The sequence below is a fragment of the Stomoxys calcitrans genome, chromosome 3, assembly GCF_963082655.1.
Source record: "Stomoxys calcitrans chromosome 3, idStoCalc2.1, whole genome shotgun sequence".
Taxonomy (NCBI): domain Eukaryota; kingdom Metazoa; phylum Arthropoda; class Insecta; order Diptera; family Muscidae; genus Stomoxys; species Stomoxys calcitrans.
In genome coordinates this window covers 110,801,380-110,822,740 of record NC_081554.1, presented here as the reverse complement: position 1 = coordinate 110,822,740, position 21,361 = coordinate 110,801,380, and the positions used below count along the sequence as shown (strand labels likewise).

General features: G+C 39.5%; 1 protein-coding gene across 1 annotated transcript in view; it reads left to right on the top strand.

Moving 5' to 3' along the window:
- Positions 1–21,361, top strand: part of LOC106092176 (lachesin) — a 318,974-nt gene that overhangs the window by 18,289 nt on the left and 279,324 nt on the right. The window contains exon 2 of the mRNA XM_059365183.1: positions 20,457–20,575. Within this exon, the coding sequence (XP_059221166.1) occupies positions 20,457–20,575 (119 nt within the window). The remainder of the gene's footprint in view (positions 1–20,456; positions 20,576–21,361) is intronic.

The following is a 21,361-nucleotide window of genomic DNA, read 5'->3' as shown; positions in this document are numbered from 1 at the left end:
GTGCATTTTGGTACAATTTGGTACTTCCTTTACCGATGGAGCTCGAGCTCTGAAATTTGGTATGTGGATACAAGAAGGAAATATATAATGGGTAACTAAATGATTCATTAAATTTTGGTATCAAAACGTGCAAAACAGAACGAAATAGCTTATTTTCGCCTACATCGAACGATGGCTGATGAAATTAAAGTTACAAAACGAATACATATAAATTCAATGAAAGTGTGAAAGTCTAGCATACGTAAAGAAGACGAAAGCGCACTACGAACTGCAATGGAAACACCGCTATCGCTGCTCTATACACGACATTCCGATGAAGTAAATAATTGCTACAAGAAATCTTAGATTCGAAGATTTCAAGTTTGAGCCAAGTGTCAGTGAAAGCAACCACATCATATTCGCAAACGAAACTATTCGCTTAAATGTATAAAGGCCAAAAAGACTCACAATAGAATCAAACAATCTAAACGGGACGATTGTCCTGAAAGAAGCTCTTTCAAGAGGCTGTCTAAAATCTTTACACCTTTACAATCAATCTCATTAAGATACTCACATCTTGATCCGATATAGGACACCAACTTATCAATAGACGTACTGCCAGATAAACGGGAAACAAATATAATCTTTCGTGGTGGAACAACACTGTAGCGCAGAGGTTAGTATGTCCACCTATGACGCTGAACGCCTGGGTTTGAATCCTGGCGAGACCATCAGAAAAAATTTTCAGTGTTGGTTTTCCTAATGCTGGCAACATTTGTGAGGTACTATGCCATGTAAAAGTTCTCTTCAAAGAGGTGTCGCACTGCGGCACGCTATATATATAGCCGGACTCGGCTATAAAAAAGAGGCCCCTTATCATTGAGCTTTAACTTGAATCGGACTGCACTCATTGATATGTGAGAATTTTGTCCCCGTTCCTTAGGGGAATGTTAGCGAGCAAAATTTGCATTTGGTGGAACATCATCCACCAAAATCGACAGCGAGTGCCTGCTTACATCAGGCCGGGAAGACTGGTCGACATTAGGTCGCAATGACCCATCAATGCTCGTCACCATAGGTGTGTGAACATTTGTCATTTGTTCCGTATATGCGGGGTCATAAGGAGAGACGCCATCAGGAGCATCACCTGGAGGGACACCATCGTGAACATAAGTTAAAGGTGGCAACGAGGACCTGCTGACATCAGGCTGCGATGACTGGTCGACCATTTGTGCTGGGTCAACGGGGCAGACGCCATCAGGAACAGCAACGTCATCAAGATGGTGCATCAACGTCGGCGGTTACCACCCGCATAACTGGATTTACCAACTTAGCCGGTACCGACGAAGCTGTAGTAGACGCGTTACTCAAAACAAGCCGGTACGACATCGAAAAGCCGGTGTTGGCAAGAAGATTTCGAACATCCTAAGTGGTCGGTGTGTTAGCCGAGGCATAATTGAAAACTAGTGGCGCAGTCGTCTTCCTCCTTGGACTCAAACATCTTAAACATATCAAACATCGAAATCCTTACTCATATTCGAAACCCTAACTTCGCCTAAGAATACAATTTGTAAAAATCAATATCCGGGGACCTGCATTTCAATCAAGATGAACGGAAACTATTCGAACGAACCGTAATCTGCACATTAAAGGTAATCAAACGCTCCTTTACATGTATTATCTTACAATCCATGATCCCAAGGTTTTCATCCATGATTCTTCAAACTAATAAACCGACGATAAGTTGAAGAGAAAAAGGGCCTAAAAGTATACGCTAAATTCAATAGGTAATAAATGAGATGAGTACTCTCTACCGCAAATGTATTGGGTTGCCCAAAAAGTAATTGCGGATTTTTTTAGAAGAAAATAAATGCATTTTTAATAAAGCTTAGAATGAACTTTAATCAAATATACGTTTTTTACACTTTTTTTCTAAAGCAAGCTAAAAGTAACAGCTGATAACTGACAGAAGAAAGAATGCAATTACCGAGTCACAAGCTGTGAAAAAATTTGTCAACGCCGACTATATGAACAATCCGCAATTACTTTTTGGGCAACCCAATAATAACAATATTGAAAAAAACGAAGGGGAAAACAAAGCGATGAAAAAAACTAAAGTCGGGGCAGTTTTTTTCCAAACCAAGGCAAATTAAAGAAAACACACCAACGATCAAAAAACGAAACAATTGCAGCACTAATTGACTCACACTTTCCAATGAAGCACAACACATCGTTAAAGCAATAGTTGCTGTTGTTGAACCATATTTTCATGTGGAGTTGGCGATCCTTTTCAAGCTCCTGTAGTTGAGCAAGGCCGTTCCGGTCCAAAAGACCGATCGCCGCGGGAACAGAGTGGCCATTGGTTATTTAAATGCATCAATAACTCGTCTTGTCATATCGAACATCATAGGCACTCAGTATTTGTGCGCTCGACACCGCTGATTGTCTGCTACTGCCGTCGCAGCCACTCCATATGGAGTTGTCCACTATCCGCAACCCGTGGACTCGCCCGGTAGCTCGCAGCTACGCTTCTCGTGACATCAAAGAACACCACACAGATCGGAGCTAAAGTTCCAGCTTGTGTGGTGCACACAGCTATCCCGTGCCGGAAGCAATATTAAAGTAATATATTTTACTGATATTTAAAAGCGCACAGAACAAAAACGTCAAACTCACAACAGCGTTGACAGTAAAAAACAAAAAGAACTCGAGCTTGAATTTAAAAACAGAAAAATCGAGTACAACAGTTTACTAAAAAGATAACATTTTTGTTTTTTATTCTAAAATATTTTTAGAATTTATTTTTTTGTTGAAAGATTTTAAACTACTTTGCCCTAAGTCGAGGCAATATTTAGACTTCGACTCCGCAGCCCTAAAAAAAGCACCCTCGATGTCAATGCATACCACAAATGTGCACACCTTGGCATCGACAGATTCTCCTTTTTTATGCACGCCCCCTGCAGGCAGTCTCCACCGATCCCTTGACAAAGACATGCTGTTTGTACTTGAGCAGTTCGCTGGATGTCCTAAACTTTATCATGATATTCACGATACGTTCCATGATTTTGAGTAGAAATGACGTAGGGCTTATAGGTCTGAAGGCCTTTGGTGTCGCATAATTTACCTTGTCGCAGTTTGGTAAAAATACCACACTTGCATCCTGCCGGGCGCTGTGACAATAGTGGCTAGATGGGGCGCCAGACAGTCGACCTTCTTCTGCAGTAAAGCCGGAAATATTCCATCAGGTCCGCGAGACTTAAATGCTTTGAAGCACCTCAAGGTTTCCTTTACTATAAATTCTGTAATGAAAAGCTTTCGATCAAGCTCATTTTCCAAAAATCCGGTGTCTCCGTGAATCCCGTCGTATCATATGGAAAATGCGTTTTATCAAAAGACTCAACGTGTCATCCATTGTCTCTGCTCTCACTCCCACGTCATATTTTAACGTTTTAGTTTGAACATGGGTTTTTGAGAGAAACTTTTTATACCCACGACCGAAGGATGAGGGTATATTCATTTTGTCATTCCGTTTGCAATACATCGAAATATTCATTTCCGACCCTATAAAGTATATATATTCTTGATCAGCGTAAAAATCTAAGACGATCTAGATATGTCCGTCCGTCTGTCTGTTGAAATCACGCTACAGTCTTCAAAAATAGAGATATTGACCTGAAACTTTGCACAGATTCATTTTTTGTCCATAAGCGGGCTAAGTTCGAAGATGGGTTATATCGGACTATATCTTGATATGGCCCCCATATAGACCGATCCTCCGATTTAAGGTCTTAGGCCCATAAAAGCCACATTTATTATCCGATTTTGATGAAATTTGGGATAGTGAATTGTGTTATGCCCTTCGACATCCTCCGTCAATTTGGCCCAGATCGGTCCAGATTTGGATATAGCTGCCATATAGAACGATCCTCCGATTTAGGGTCTTGGGCCCATAAAAGCCACATTTATTATCCGATTTTGCTGAAATTTGGGACAGTGAGTTGTGTTAGGCCCTTCGACATCCTTCTTCAATTTGGTTCAGATCAGTCCATATTTGGATACAGCTGCCATATAGACCGATCCTCCGATTTATGGTTTTAGGCCCATAAAAGGCGCATTTATTGTCCGACGTCGCCGAAATTTGGGACAGTGAGTTAAGTTAAGCCCCTTGACATACTTCTGCATTATGGTAAAGATCGGTTCAGATTTGGATATAGCTGCCATATAGACCGATCTCTCGGTTTCAGGTTTTGGGGCCATAAAAAGCGCATTTATTGCCCGATGTCGCCGCAATTTGAGACAGTGAGTTGTGTTAGGCCCTTCGACATCCTTCTTCAATTTCATATAGCTGCCGACTGATCTCTCGATTTAATGTTTTGGGCCCATAAAAGGCGCATCTATTGTCCGAAATTGCCGATATTTGGGACAGAGAGTTAAATTAGGCCCATCCACATATTTCTGCAATTTGATCAAGATTTGAACATAGCTGCCATATAGACCGATATCACGATTTAAAGTCTTGGCCCCAAAAAAGGCGCATTTATAATCCTATTTAATTGAAATTTGACACATTGACTTATGTTAGGCTTTTCGACATCCATGTTGTATATGGTTCAGAAAGGTTTATTTTTAGATATAGCTACTAAAAAGACCAATATTTTGTTAAATGCAATTGAACAATGACTTGTACTATTTGGTACAAATCGGATCATATTCCGATATAACTGCAATAGAACATAAGGTATGCAATTTCACCGGATTTTGATGAAAGGTGGTTTACATATATACCCGATGTGGGGGTATCCAAAGATCGGCTCGGCCGAACTTAACGCCTTTTTACTTATTCATCTTGGGGGCGTCATTACGCTATTGACCTGTTCGCAGAAAAGCTTCCTTGAGCCGTGTGTAATACACAACCCAATAAACTTCCGTTGTTTACTACGTGCTCTATTATAAAGCCTGCGGACCTCTTTCTCAATATGTCGATTCTCCGCAGTCATCCAGGGTTTTGCTTGAGCTGATTTCCTTTCTCGAAGAGAACAACTATCTTCGAAAGACCCTACTATTGCAATCGTAATCCTGTTGACATTGTCCTCAAATTTCTACTATGTTTGAAGAATCTAAATCATCTTGCCCAAGCCTTCTTCTGAGTTGTCTGCCTCAAATTTCATTTAAAATGCATCTAATATATGTCCCCTAATAAGAAAAAGAAAAGTAAGTTATAAAGCGAAAAAGTAAGTTACTTAAGCGTTTTACTTTAGCAGCCGTTGAGTGGAGCGAATGGATTTTTATTTCGCTCCTCAAATAAAAAATATCCGTATCTCGGAATAGGTACTACCTATTACCAAAAATTTTAAAGCCTTTTGGAGTAGGCTAGAAATGGGCCCAATAACCCTACAGCCGCGGTGGTGCGTCAGACCGTAGCATGTTGTTCTCCCTTCCTATAGGTGTGGGTGCCTTGGCACCTGTAGTCGAGAGTAATGCTTCAAGCGCACAACTAGTCGTTAGACTAATTATTGAGGAAGAGACGGATAAACCAGAGGGATGCGTAGTTCGTCCCCAGCCTTTACGTAAAGGCCATGTTTCCGACTCGGATTCAGACAGCGACGGTGTCAATGAAACAGTCATCGCAGCCGAAACGAGAGATGGTTGATGAGCGGATTTTCGAAAATGTGTGGAACTCTGTAGGGGGTCCAGTCATACAAATGTGAGGTGCCAGTATAGAGGGGGCATCTTTACGCTGCGTTTTGCATCGGCGGAATGTATTGATACCGTCAAACAGCTCCTCAGCGGTATCCACGCTCCCTGGGAGGGCGCAAAGCTCGACTTGGTGAGAAAGATGGGCATCCCTCATCTCACAAAAGCGATGGTCTTCATCAAAAGATGGGGCAGAACATTTGCGAGAGAACACATGTTGGGATTCTTGGTCAAGCATAGCCTTGGTTTGATCGCAGTGAAGTGGGATGTCTTCCACAGGGTGTAGAAGAAGGGAGGAACTCTCCTTGTGGTTGGCATTGATCAAGTCTCCGTGACGAATTTGGCTAAGACTAAAGGCATGGCACACAACGGGAGCAAGGCTGTCATCTTCAAGATTGAGAAGACTAGGATAGGTAGACATCCTCATATTGAGACATCAGGCCGTACGTAGGTGACTTAATACCGCCCAACGAACAGGGAGCTGACGACGAGACAGTCACCGCCTCTCTCAATATTGGGAAGGCTAGGATAAGCAAAGGTCCTTATACAAAAATATCAGACAGTGCAGTGTCGAGAGTCCCAACACAGCCTAAAAAATGGGGACCCAACGACGGACCCATCACCGAATTCAATGCAGCCTAGCGAACAGGGAACCGACGATGGTACCATCACCTACTCCCAAGAAGCCCATTTACTTAAGATTTGGAAGAATAAGATAGGCAAAGGTCCTAGTATTGAAACATCAGGCAGTACGGGGAATGGAAACTCAATACGGCCTTTGGAACAGGACCCGACGACGGCCTTTCGAACAGGACCCGACGATGGGATGTGTATTACACACGGCTCAAGAAATACAATAAGATTACCATAGCGACAAAACGTGCCTTTTGGAAGCTTTTCTGCGAACAGGTCGATAGCGCTAATGACGCCACCAAAATAAAAAGTTTCTCTCAAAAACCCATGTCCAAACTGAAACTTTAGTAGACGACATGGGAGTGAGAGCAGAGACAACGGAGGACATGTTGAGGTTTTTGATGAAAACCCATTTTCGACAGAACACGACTAGACTCACGGAGAAACCGGAATCTTGGAATAATTATGTCGATGGAAGGTTTACAATTACGGAATTTATGGTGAAGTAATCCATGAGGAGCTTTAAGCTATTTAACTCACCGGGACCTGATGGAGTATTTCCGGCGTTAATACAGAAGGAGGCAGACTGTCTGGGACTTCCATATACTCCGAAAGCCTGACAGGAGGAAATGGTGGTATTTATACCCAATCCCGGTAAGGCAAGTTATGCGACATCAAAAGCCTATGGACAAATAAGCCTTAAGTCCATTCTACTCAAAACCATGGAACGTATTGTGAACACCATGAGAGAAAGGGACATCCAGCGAACCGCTCAAGTACATACAGCATGCCTATGTCAATGGAAGGTCGGTTAAGACTGCCTTGTACGAGGTTGTGCATAAAATAGAAGAATCCTTCAATGTCAAAACGTACATACTGGCGGTATGCATTGACATCGAGGGGGCTTTTAACAGTGCCAGGCGGGTCCTTCCGAGACTGAATAAACCATATGCTAAGAAACAGGTGGATCAATTGTGTGTTCCATGACATAAAAATAAGGTAGAAAGTGGCACAAGGCACACCACAGGGGGGCATTTTATCGCCACTCCTATGGGTGACCACTATAAATGACCTATTACGGATGCTGGCTGAGGAGTGATTTGAACCTGTCTGCTATGCAGACGATGTTATAATACTTCTAAGTGGTAAAGATCCGAGGTCTCAATGTTAACCCACAGAAGACTGAAATACCACCACGTTTCCTCAATAAGACGATTTCGATACGTGACAAGGTCAAATACTTAGGTGAGATCTTGGACAGGAAACTCAATTTGAAGTGTCATATTCAGGAGCGTACAGAGAAGGCTCACTGATGTTGGGCACTATGCAAACAGGGTGGAGGCCCGAAGTGGGGCCTGAATCCGAGGATAGTAGTTTGGTGGACTGCTATGGAGAAAAAGTGCAACGCTTAAGGATAATGCAACAGGCTCAAAGAACATGTTGTCTTTGCATAGGCAACGAGATGAGGACCATGCCCACTAGGGCACTGGCAGGCACTGCGGCTATGAGACTTAAGGCGATGGGAGAATGGATTGAGTTTGGGGGCAGCTCATGCCATCGCGGTATAATCGAGGCGACGATAGGAAACCTGAAAGGAAGGGAAGAGGTTTCCGATCGGATACTTGAGATAAACCATAAGGTCGAGTTCGAAGCACTGCTGACAGTAGCACAGTCTTGGATTGACGGAACCTTAGTATTGCCATCAAGAGGATCATGTTACACGGATGGATCAAAGCTAGAGGACAGAGTGGGCCTGGGGGTTAACATTGAAAACCCAGCGACTGAGCTGAGTTTTAGACTGCCTGACCATAATACGGTCCGGCAGTGAGGAGGTGTGTTGCTAACGCGAGGACGTCGAGTGTGAACATCTTTACCGACAGTGAAATTACCATAAGGGCAATAACAACCAGGACGATAAGATCACGAACAGTCTTGCATAGTTAGAAGGAGATTAAGGCACAATCCGCATCGTTTGAGTGTTGGGCCATAACGGAGTCTGCCCTTTCATTCCTCCTTACGTTATTTAAGTTGTGGTTGTTTGCGGTATTATTTTTAAACTTTCCCACTCTAATACAGGCCTTAACAATAATTTGCAAAAACACCAGATCTCGGAGATGGGTAGGGCGATTTAAGCGAAATTTTGTTGGCACACTTATATTAACCTAAACTCAGAAATTTGGTATCAAAATTTCAGGTGGGATGCCTAGGAGGGCCGCCTACCACCAAAACCCGCCAAACGGATTTATAGACCAATCACTTCAATATGGGCATCAAATTAAAGGTATTTGAGAGTAGAAAGCGAATCTTTTATCCAATTGTGGGAATAAGAGTTTCGTGGGTCACCCACCCTCAAATCGGACATATTTACCGACCATTGCAGTATGGATCTTAAATGAACAGTCTTTGGGAGTAGAGCACTGAATTGACGGAATTGACTTTTGAGATCAAGTCTCTGGGGATCCACCCTTAAACAGGGCTTGTCCTTATTGGGGTTTAAAAACGAGGTACTTTAGAGTAGAAAAGTCCACAACAAAATTGAAATACATTTTCAACTAAAATTAGACAGAAATTTCAAAGTAAGAGTACTTTTCTCCAACATATCATTATCGGGCGCAGCAGAGCGCGCCTGGGTCAGCTAATCTATATATATAAAAATGTTTGTTTGTTTGTTTGTTTGGGGGTTTGTAAATTTGTTTGTTCCGTATAGACTCAAAAACGGCTAAACCGATTTCTTTGAAATTTTCACAGATTGTGGGGAGCGGTCCGGAGGGAGGCGGACCCTCCCACTTACCCCAAAAGAACCACCCAAAAATAAAAGTGGACCGATCGGATCCATATGGGACTTAAATGAAATATATTTAAGAGTAGAGTACGAATTTCATATTAAAAATGAAGTCCAAGTAATTGGAGGGCCTGACAACAAAACCACCCAAAATAGGTTTATTGGACGATAATGCCAATATTAGGCTCGCATGAAAGGTATTCGGGAGTAGATTTCGAATAAGATCAGGAAGGAGGTATAATCTATATAATTGTTTGATATTGGAAAGAGGCTCATCGATAGACAAGACTAAACGACATGCTGCTGGGCAACATTTTTTTGTTCAAAAGATTTACATGATTTAATAGTGAGAACTATTGCCACTGCACCAAATATATATATACTGGCAAACTAGTCTTTACAACAGAAAATCGTTATATATGGCAATTTTATTTGATTCAAAAAAATACTAAATGATGACTATTCAATATTTTGTCATATAGTGATTTATAAATAACCACCACTCTAAGGGAGAAGCACTAACATATAAATTCGCGCCATCTACAGGCAGGTTTCAATTAGATTTAGTTGATCCAATAAGATTTTGTTGAAACAATTGAAAACAGCCAGTAGATGACGCAAGGAGAAGCCAACATGAACAGAGAAAGGTATTATTTTTTAACTTTCCCACCCAAGACGGTGTTTAAGGTAGTTGAAGTGGCAATCTTTGCCATAGGGCCGAATCTTATATACCCTCCACCATGGATCGCATTTGTCGAGCTCTTGCCTCGATATCTCTTTTTAGGCAAACAAGGGATAATATAAAAGAAATACTATTTTATTGGAACAATATCAAGTCATGGATCATTTCGGACCATAATTGAACTGAATATTGGAGATCATAGAAGAAGTCATGGTGTAAAATTTCAGCCAAATCTAGTAAGAATTGCGCACTTTAGGGTCTGAAGATGTAAAATGGGGAGATCGGTTTATAGGGGTACTGTATTAGGCTATAAACCGATTCATGCCATATTCGACACGTAAAGATCATGAGGGAAGCCGTTGTACAAAATTTCAGCCAAATCGGATAATACTTGCGCTCTTTAGAGGCTCAAGAAGTCAAGATCCCATATCGGTTTATATGGCAGCTATATCAGGTTATGGACCGGTTTGAACTATTCTTAGCTCAGTTGTCGAAAGTTAAAACAAAACGTGTCATGCAAAATTTCATGCAATCGGATAACAATTGCGCCCTCTAGTGGCTCAAGAAGTCAAGATCCCAGATCGGTTTATATGGCAGCTATATCCGGTTATGGACTGATTTAGCCATTCTTAATACAGTTGTTGGAAGTCATAACAAAACTCCTCATGCAAAATTTCAGACAAATCGGATAGGAATTGCGCACTCTAGACGCTCAAGAAGTCAAGACCACAGATAGGTTTATATGACAGCTATATCAGCTTATGGACTGATTTCAACCATACCCAGCATAGTTGTTGGAAGTCATAATAAAACATCTCACGCTAAGTTTTAGCCAAATTGGATAAGAATTGTGCCCTCTAGCGGCGCAAGAAGTCAAGATCCCAGATCGGTTTATATGGCAGCTATATCAAAACGTGGACCGATATAGCCCATATACAAACCCATCTGACCTACACTGATAAGAAGTATTTGTACAAAATACCAAGCGGCTAGCTTTACTCCTTCGAAAGTTAGCGTGCTTTCGACAGACGGATATAGCTAGTTCGACTTAAAATGTCATGTCATACTTTACGGGGTCATAGACGAATATTTCGAGGAGTTACAAACAGAATGACGAAATTAGTATACCCCCATCCTATGGTGGAGGGTATAAAAACGAATTTGATATCCAATTTTGAGGCTGTGTTTGGGGGTCGTCTCACCCCATAATATAAATAAAATATATTTGAGAGTAGAGAGTAGAGAGAAATCAGCATGATATTTTTCATGGCTAAGTGGGTGGGTGGCAGCTCTACCCTACATACCCCTCTAACTGAACATTTTTGAGGATTATATCTGATATCCACTTTTAGGACAAAGGGTTTGGCAACTCCAATCCACCACCAAAACCAAGAGAATGAAGTAGATCCAGACCTTATTCGCCGGTGGGCGATTTAATCGAAATTTAGTTTGTTTATAATAACTCAAAAACAGGGTGGGATATCCATGGGGGGCCATGGAAATAGAAATATAAACCAAAAATGACAATATGTTGCTCAAATGAAATACATTTGAGGCTATAGCACGATTGATTTATGGGCGTCCACCTCACCCCCGAAAAACCCCCAAACCCCACATATTTACCGACCACAGCAATATAAGGCTCAAATGAAATGTATTTGGGAGGAGTTCGCGAAAACGATATCCACATTGGGGCGAAATATCTGAAAGCATATCTGAAAGCAGCATCCCAAAACAGGACTTTTTGCTGACCGTCCCAGTATAGGGCTCAGGTAATATAAGACAATGGAAGAAGAAGCAGTAGAGCGGACCATATCCAGCCAGTTTGTTCATAAAACTAAAAAGTAAATCAGACATACATATGTTTTCAGATCCACCACAAATATTTAAAAGCCAACAACAGTTTTTGTAAGTTAAACTCCCGCTCACATGTTGCCAATTTCTAGTGCACAGATTTTGATAAGATTGCAAAAAGTTTCTGCGTGCAGCTCAATATCGAACCTGTAAACCAATCGGCGTATCTGTCTGCGTATTCTTGATATCAAGGTACAGGTGGCATTGTTGTTCGATTGTAATGAAATTTTTCCCATCCTCTTTGTTTCGTCCAAGGACGAATGCTAGTTTTAGATTTAGATATAGCTCCTATAAATATCTTTCATCCGATATGCCCTTTTAATGCTGTAGTAGCCACAATTTTGGTCCGCTCTTTACAAAATTGAGCGTGAGATGTTTTATTTGATGTCCCAATACGTGTGCAAAATTTCATTTAAATTGAAGCTTATTATAGCTTACATATATATCTTTTAACCGATATATCCCTTTTAGGATTTGCAGTCACAATTTAGGTCCTACTATCGTAAGAAAATCGAACAAGGTTGTATTCAATATTTCAATAGGTATGCAAAAATAAAGTTTGAATAGATTTCAACATAGGTTGAAATCGGTGATGTAGGTTATTATATAGTCGTCCCCGCCTATATTGGAATAATCTAAACATTTTATTGAAATAACCTACACATTTTTCAGGTTATCGAAAATGTTCTACTTAGTCCACTTGAACACATTCCTCCAATGAGTACAGATGCTGAAAATCAACTTTCCACGGACGTTAAATATTGCTCAAACATCTAACCTGGACTGGTAGGACATTCCAGATGGATAACAAAAGCTAGTCGGTTGCTCCGTTTGTATATTGCGACAGAAAACCGTCACAAAATTTACACATTTTGGGAAGTTACATCTTGAAAATGTATGTTCCCTCAAATACTACAATTCTGCTGCATACGGTAGTGCTCTGCTTGGAAAATTCATCCACTGGACATAATATTTACCAGAGAACTTACCTAAAATTTTAAATCCCGTAATGCATTATTATTCTGAAAACACAGTGAAAATGTTTTGTTGATCATGTTATTGGATGATGGGAAAGAAATTCGCGATTTAACAGAGATTTGCAAATATATAAAACCAAACATAAATTTTGATTGAACGGATTACGTTCACATGATCGATAAACAGGACAACGCTTTGTTATTTGAAACGCCATTTACCAGGAAAATTTCATATGAGTATTTACAACAATATCTCGAATGTGTAGATGATGAACATCCACATTTTCCAGACCCACTAATACCTTATCATATTTAAGGTAATTTATTAATATTTTCACGAAAAATTTGCACTTTCACTAGGCCAATATTGCCTGATGGAGCGTTCCAATGCTTTTCCACGAACGAACTTACTTGAAGACATCTATGTGTTTTACGTTCCAAGTTTCTGCCAAACCAGACACAAGTTGAAGCATCTATTCGAGAGATGGTACCGCACTTGGCACAGATATTGTAAGTCACATCAAAACACTTTGTGAAAAATTTGAGCCAAATCAGTTATCAATTGCGATTTCAAGGGGCTCAAGAAGTCAAATCAGGATATATATATATATATATATATATATATATATATATATATATATATATATATATATATATATATATATATATGTATATATATATATATATATATATATGTATATATATATATATATATATATATATATATATATATATATCCTGATTTGTAATTATGTAAAAGTCATAAATATCATGAATGTTCATACTAATTTATGAATATGATCGTTTATAGTTTTTGTGTGTTTCTCTTTCGAGTCGCATTAACCTAGCTCGACAACCCTGTTTATTAGCTGTACTTTTCTCAATGCATTTATTTTTGCGTAATGATAGACATTCTGTCTGGGGCAAAATACATTTCTTCCGTACCACACATGATTTTGTTTATGAAAAAAAAAAAACGTTCTGGTGTTTATGAAACTTTGTTTCATACATGTAAAGAAATTTTGTATAATGTTAATAACTTTTATGATAAACTAGCTAGACAGAAATTTTGTAAAGGGTGATTTTTTTGAGGTTAGGATTTTCATGCATTAGTATTTGATTTGTCAAAATTTTTGTCAAAATTTGAACACATTTCGAACCGAACACTGATTTTGGTAATAAAATTCAATGATTTGCAAGCGTTGCTCGTTAGTAAGTCTATTCATGATGAAATGTCAAAGCATACTGAGCATCTTTCTCTTTGACACCATGTCTGAAATCCCACGTGATCTGTCAAATACTAATGCATGAAAATCCTAACCTCAAAAAAATCACCCTTTATAATGTTAATAACTTTTATGATAAACTAGCTAGACAGGGCCCGCTCCGCTGCGCATTTTATACCCACCACCGAAGGATGGGGGTATATTCATTTTGTCATTCCGTTAGCAACACATCGAAATATCCATTTCCGACCCTATAAAGTATATATATTCTTGATCTGCGTAAAAATCTAAGACGATCTAGACATGTCCGTCCGTCTGTCAGTCTTTCTGTTGAAATCACGCTACAGTCTTCAAAAATAGAGATATTGAGCTGAAACTTTGCACAGATTCATTTTTTGTCCATAACCGGTTTATGTTCGAAGATGGGCTATATTGGACTATATCTTGATATAGCCCCCATATAGAACGGTCCGCCGATTTAGGGTCTTATGCCAATAAAAGCCACATTTATAATACGATTTTGCTGAAATTTGGTACAGTGAGTTGTCTTAGGCCCTTCGACATCCTTTGTCAATTTTGTTCAGATCGGCCTATATTTATATAGCTGCCATATAGACCTATCCTCCGATTTAGGGTCTTAGGGCCATAAAAGGCGCATTTATTGTCCGACGTCGCCGAAATTTGGGACAGTGAGTTAAGTTAAGCGCCTTAACATACTTCTGCATTATGGCACAGATCGGTCCAGATTTGGATACAGCTGCTATATAGACCGATCTCTCGGTTTCAGGTTTTGAGGCCATAAGAAGCGCATTTATTGTTCGATGTCGCCTCAATTTGGGACAGTGAGTTGTGTTAGGCCTTCGACATCCTTCTTCAATTTCACTCAGATCGGTCCAGATTTGGATATAGCTGCCATATACACCGATCTCTCGATTTAATGTTTTGGGCCCATAAAAGGCGCATCTATTGTCCGATGTTGCCGAAATTTGGGACAGAGAGTTAAGTTAAGCCCCTCCATATATTTCTGCAATTTGATCGAGATTTCCATATAGCTGCCATATAGACCGATATCTCGATTTAAAGTCTTGGCCCCAAAAAAGGCGCATTTATAATCCGATTTAATTGAAATTTGGCACATTGACTTATGGTAGACTTTTCGACATCCATGTTGTATATGGTTCAGATCGGTTAATTTATAGATATAGCTACTAAAAAGACGAATATTTTGTTAAACGCAATTGAACAATGACTTGTACTATTTGGTCCAAATCGGATCATGTAACTGCTATGGGACATAAAGTATGTAATTTCCACCGGATTTCGATGAAAGGTGGTTTACATATATACACGACACGTCGGGTATTCAAAGTTCGGCCCGGCCGAACTTAACGCTTTTTTACTTGTTTTACTTAATATGGAACAAAATTATCATTTGAATATTTATTTTTGTCAATTAAAGAGCTTTGAGTGAAATACCATGGTACGAAAATAGTATGTGTATATAGCTTGAGGAACAATATAACAATATATATGCTTTTATCTGAATTCTATATGATCATTAATCGTCTATGAATTCGCTCGGAGGGTTTATGGTTATTTAAGTTTGGATGTTAAAGACTTATTTTATCTTAAAAGACTTTATTGGGGACCGATATTCTCATATGGATTTTGGTAGGGGGAAGTGCCCCATGATGGTGGTTGGTGGGTAGAGGGGGTAGTGTGTACCTCCAGAAACGTGGACCAGTAAGTGGGTATGAGTTTTGTGCCCTACTCCCAAATACCTTTCATTTGAGCCCCAAATTGCCAAGATCTGTAGATATGTGTGTCCAATAAGATATGTCCCTAAAGATAAAAATTTTAAACCCTATATTGCCATTGGTTTAAGGGGAGTTTATGGGATGAGCCGTACCCCAGACACTTGGCCCCAAATTGTTTATTAAATTAGTTTTTAAATTTCAAATACATTTCATTTGAGCCACATATTACCATTGTCGGTAAATTTTTACTATTTGAGGGGTGTTTTGGGGAAGGGGCAGTGCCCCAAATACATGGTCCTACTTTTGGATATCGTATTATTCTCCCAAATACCTTTATTTGAGCCCCATATTGCGTCGGTCAGTAAATAATTGCTGTATGTGGGTTGTTTTTGGGGAAATGGTAGAAACCCAGAAAATTGGTTCCGAAAGTTGGTATTATTTTCTACTCCCCAATACCTTTCACTTGAGCCCCATATTGACATGGTCGATAAATATGTCCGATTTAGGGGTGTTTTGGGGAGTGAGGAAGTCCCCCAAACACTAAGCCCGGAAAATATATCGGCAACATGCTCTATTCTCAAATATCATTTGTTTGAACCCCATATTGCCGTTGGCCTCAAAATTAGATATCAAATACGTTTGGTAATCTCAAATACCTTTTATTTAGTCAGTCAGCAAGTCAAAAGTCAGCTAATATGTCCGGTTTAGTGTATGGTCAATATCGACCTAGTGTATGGTCAATATCGACCTCCACTCTCTTTAAGACCCAAATTGTCATGGTGATCATATAGGTACTATTTGCGGGTGGGACGTCGGTTAAACAGTTGGTCCCGAATGTTGATATCACATTCTTAGTCTACTCCTAATTACCTTTCATTTGAGCCCCATATTTCCATAGTCGAGAAACATAACCGTATTGGGGAATGGAGCGGCCACTCAGTGACTTGGCTCTGAAAATATATTTCAAATTCTTGTTCTACTCTAAAATATGTGTAATTTGAACCCCATATTGCAATACGTCCTATTTGGGAGGTTTTATGGGGTTGGGGTGGCCCATAAACACTTTTTCCCGAATATTGATATCAGATTCGTGCTTTATTCCCAAAGACTCCTCATTTGAGCCCCATATTGCTATGATCGTAAATTTGTCCCCTTTGGGGGGTGTTTTAGGGAAGGGGTGGACCCCCAGAAACTTGGTCCCACATTTGGATATCAAATTCGTATTCTACTCGCAAACACCATCCATTTGAGTCCCATATTGCCATTGTCAGTAAATATGTCCGATTTAGGGGGTTGGTGTGGTCCCCCAAAAACTGGGTCCGACAATTGGATATCAGATGCGTTTTCTACTCTTAAATACCTTTCATTTGGGTCCCATATTGTCGTGATTGGACTATATATATATTTGGTTGCTTTTAGGGGTGGGGCGGCCCCTAGGTGCCTCATCCGAAATTGGTATACCAAATTTATGTTTGGAGGAGCTTCTAGAGGGCGCAATTCCCTATCCCTATTTAGCATGACGTATTTTATTCTTGCTTTCAACAACTGTGTTAAATAATGTTCAAATCGGTTCATAACTTCTGCCTTCTTGAGCCTCTGGAGGTCGCAATTATTATCCGGTTTGCCTGAAGTTTTGTACAACGGATCCTCTCATGACCATCAACATTCGTGTTTATTATGGTCTGAATCGGTCTATAGCCTGATACAGCTCCCATATAAATCGATCTCTCTATTTTACTTCTTGAGCCCCCAAAGGGCGCAATTCTTATTCGAATTGGCTGACATTTCACACAGGTCTCCAACATATAATTTAATTGTGGTCCAAACCGGACCATGTCTTGATATCGCTCTAATAGCAGAGCAAATCTTTTCTTATATCCTTTTTTTGCCTAAGAAGAGATGCCGGAAAAAGAACTCGACAAATGCGATCCATGGTGGAGGGTATATGAAATTCGGCCCGGCCGAACTTAGCACGCTTTTACTTGTTATATATAAGAAGATATAAAAATTATGTTATTGTTATATATCCACATAGGTATACAATGAAAATTGTCACATTTATAAAAATTCGAGGCGGGAACTTTCCAAGTCAAAATCGAAGTAAACCACTTAATGTATACTTGGAAAAGGTTCTGCATATTTTCATTATTTCTCGCTTGTTTGTTTGTTTTCCATGTTTGCTTACAAGCTTTCTTGTGTGCAAAAGGAGGAATGAAAGAACCCACAACAGTGCACAACATGACAACATGCACAGTTAGATCTCTGCGTCATTCATTCTACATAAAATCGCGAAGCTTTGTATGTATGTACATATGCAGTGAAAAGTGTAAAAAGTAGTGACTGTGGTTAATATAATGTTTTTGTGGCAAAACAGTTTTCCAACATGAAATAAACCTGGGGATACGCTATATTCCATAATCTAATAAAACATCTTAAAATTTTTGGGATAGCATCTCGAACTGACTATTGCCTGCAAGAGGAATTGAAGCGTAAAAACTTGGTACATAATTTGCACATTGAAGCCACTGATAGACCATAAAAATATATACAAAAAAGCAATCGATAAACAATATATGTATATATTTTTTTCAACTGTGGAAGACTTGTGTTTAAGTACAGCGTCGGTTTTATGTATCGAAATAATCCAGCCTTCTCTGAGGCTGGTCAAGAATCGCTACCCCGCTTCCACATGCAAGCGTGACTACAACAGCAACAACGCAGTACCTAGATTTATGCAGAAATTTAATCTCAATAAATTAACCTAAATATCCAAGCTTTTGGTTTTCTTTTTTAAAAATGTTATGAAAACATTTCCTAAACAGTGGAACAGGGTTTCATGAATATAATAAAAATTATTATTAATTTTAGGAAAGTTGTTCAAAAATGTTATGTAAAGTTTTATTGGGACGTATTGAAACATTATTTTCATAATGTTATGAAAAAATCATTAATATCATAAACATTTTTTTCTTTGTACTTAATGGTGCCGCAGACCAATATTTCGAGGTGTTCAAATGGAATGACTAGATTAGTATAACCCCCATCCTAAGTGGTGGGTATAAAAACCGTGACAAAAAAATTAAGAATTTTATAAATTTTCGACTTTTTGACCATGAAAACCAAGTTTTTGTTGTTGAAAAAAGTAGGTGCATGAAACAACAACCCTCTCAAGAATCATCCACGTTTGCTAGCAATATTTTCAACAACGTCTGTGTACGATATTGAGAACATTGATGCATGATTTTGCAACGTCATTCTTCTATCAGGGTTTAAATCCTATCCATGATGGAGGATATGGATATTCGGCCCAGCCGAACTAAGCGGTTCGTTCGACCGAGCCGAACTTTGGATACCCACCACCTCGGGCATATATGTAAACCACCTTTCGTCAAAATCCGTTGAAAATGGGGAGAAGACTTTAAATCACGAAATCGGTCTATATGGCAGCTGTATCAAAATCTAAACCGATCTGGTCCAAATTCAAGACGAATATCGAGGGGCCTAACAAAAAGCATTGTCTCAAATTTCAGCGAAATCGGATAATAATTACGCCCTCTTGAGGCACAAGAAGTCAAGATCCCAGATCGGTTTATATGGCAGCTATCTCAGGTTATGGACCGATTGGAACCAAATTTGCTAACAGTTGTTAAGAGCCATAACAAAACACTTCATGGAAAATTTCATCCAAATCGGATAGGAATTGCGCCCTCTAGAGGCTCAAGAAGTCAAAAGCCCAGATCGGTTTATAGGCATGTCAGGTTGTGGGCCGATTTGAACTATAATTGACACAGTTGTTAGAAAGTATAACAAAACATCTCAAGCAAAATTCCAGCCAAATCGGATAAGAATTGCGTCCTCAAGTGGCTCAAGAAGTGAAGATCCCAGATCGGTTTATATGGCAGCTATATCAAAACATGGACCGATATGGCCCATTTACAATCTCAACCGACCTACACTTATAAGAAGTATTTGCCCAAAATTTCAAGCGAAAGTTAGCGTGTTTTCGACGGACAGACGGACGGACATAGCTAGATCGACTTAAAATATTATGACGATCAAGAATATACATATATACTTTATGAGGTCTTAGACAAATATTCCTAGGAGTTACAAACAGAATGACGAAATTAATATAACGCCATCCTATGGTGGAGGGTATAAAAAATTTACATATTGAGTAAGTGATTAATACTACTTATTACTGAAGTTTTCGTTTGTTTTTTTAAGTCAATTATTTTGGAAATTTTAAATACTGAAAACAATCGTCCAGAAAATTCTTTGGAAAATGCAAGGGTAATTTGAATTAATATGATGTTTGAGGCCAAAACCTTTGACTTATACGTAAACAGGATTATTTTCAAATTTCATTCGGTTGTAATTTTAATGAAAAAACGGACAAAAATTCCCGGGAATCCGTGGAATGAAAAATTGTTACTCCCGTTTTCCCGCGATCATAGAAAGCCGGGAAATGCAAAACCCTAACCGCTATCCATAGAAATACCAACACATGTAATAACACTTGCTATTCCTTTTAAAGGCAGTAGAAGAAACCAATGTTGAGTGGACGAATTTCTTGCTGTTGTTGATTTTGGTCGGCCATTTAACCTCCACTTTTTTTATTTAAAGAAAGTGTGGGCGAATTGTAAGCATTGCTCGGTTTAATCTTCTGTGTTATATGCTGTGAGATTCTATTGCATTCCTAGGGGAAGCTTTAAAGCCTCATAGCGTTTTTCTTCCCATAGCTTTGCTGTTTTACATCTCCACAAGTATTTTAATAATTTCATAGTACATTAGCAATAGCAGTGAACACAGATGCGCATATTATGATGAATTTATTTACACTGCTTCTTTTGCATTTTTGTTTTTCAACAGGTCACAATCAGCCAGATGAACCGGAGCCGGTGTTTCTGTCACAACTTCCGAATGTTACTGTGTCGCAAGGCAGAGATGTCTCCTTCACGTGTGTAGTCAACAATTTAGGACAGTACAAGGTAGGTGGAGTGAAGCCAATGTCACACAAATGCGTTAGAAAACCCAATGATTAACAAGAGTAACGTGAACTCCAAACTTTCAAATTAATTACTTTAGAATAGTCAAGAATTTCTCCCTTGCTTTACAGTAAAATAGTAAAAACTCGACTTGTTCTGAATATTAAACCATCGGATCAGATTAAAATATAGCTCCCATGAAAATGGGGAGAGCCACTGACGGGGACGTTCCATACCACTATGGACAGACACCTAAGCTAGTAATCGGCTTATTGAGCGCTGTAACACTAATAAAGGTAACCTCGAAAAAGAAAAACTGAGTCAGGAACTTGCAAAACCCCCATATGTTTTCCATACCACGCCCCTAAGTTGGTTCATGTCTGGTATTGTGTCACCACCTAAGTGCAGGTGTCTGTTAGCCGCGAAAGCCGGACAATGGTATAGGAAATGCTCCAACATCTCACCATATTTCCCACATGCTATCACTTGCCACACCGATTTGGTAAGCTCATAGTCCTAACTATCCAACGCAGTTCTCAGGCATTCACTGTTAAATCGTCCGCTATTTAATTCCCCCTTATACCGCCCGTACCCAAACAATGTGGACTTGCCATCCTCAGAGAAGGCGTTCATCTCCTTCTTACACTCCAAGACTGTTTGTGACCTTACCGTCCTGGCTTTCATTGCCCAAATAGCCAGTTTTTTTTCCGTAAATATGTTCACACTCGACGTCCTCGCGTCAACACCATACCTTCTCACGCATTCCGTGATCCCCTGGATCGCCGCCTG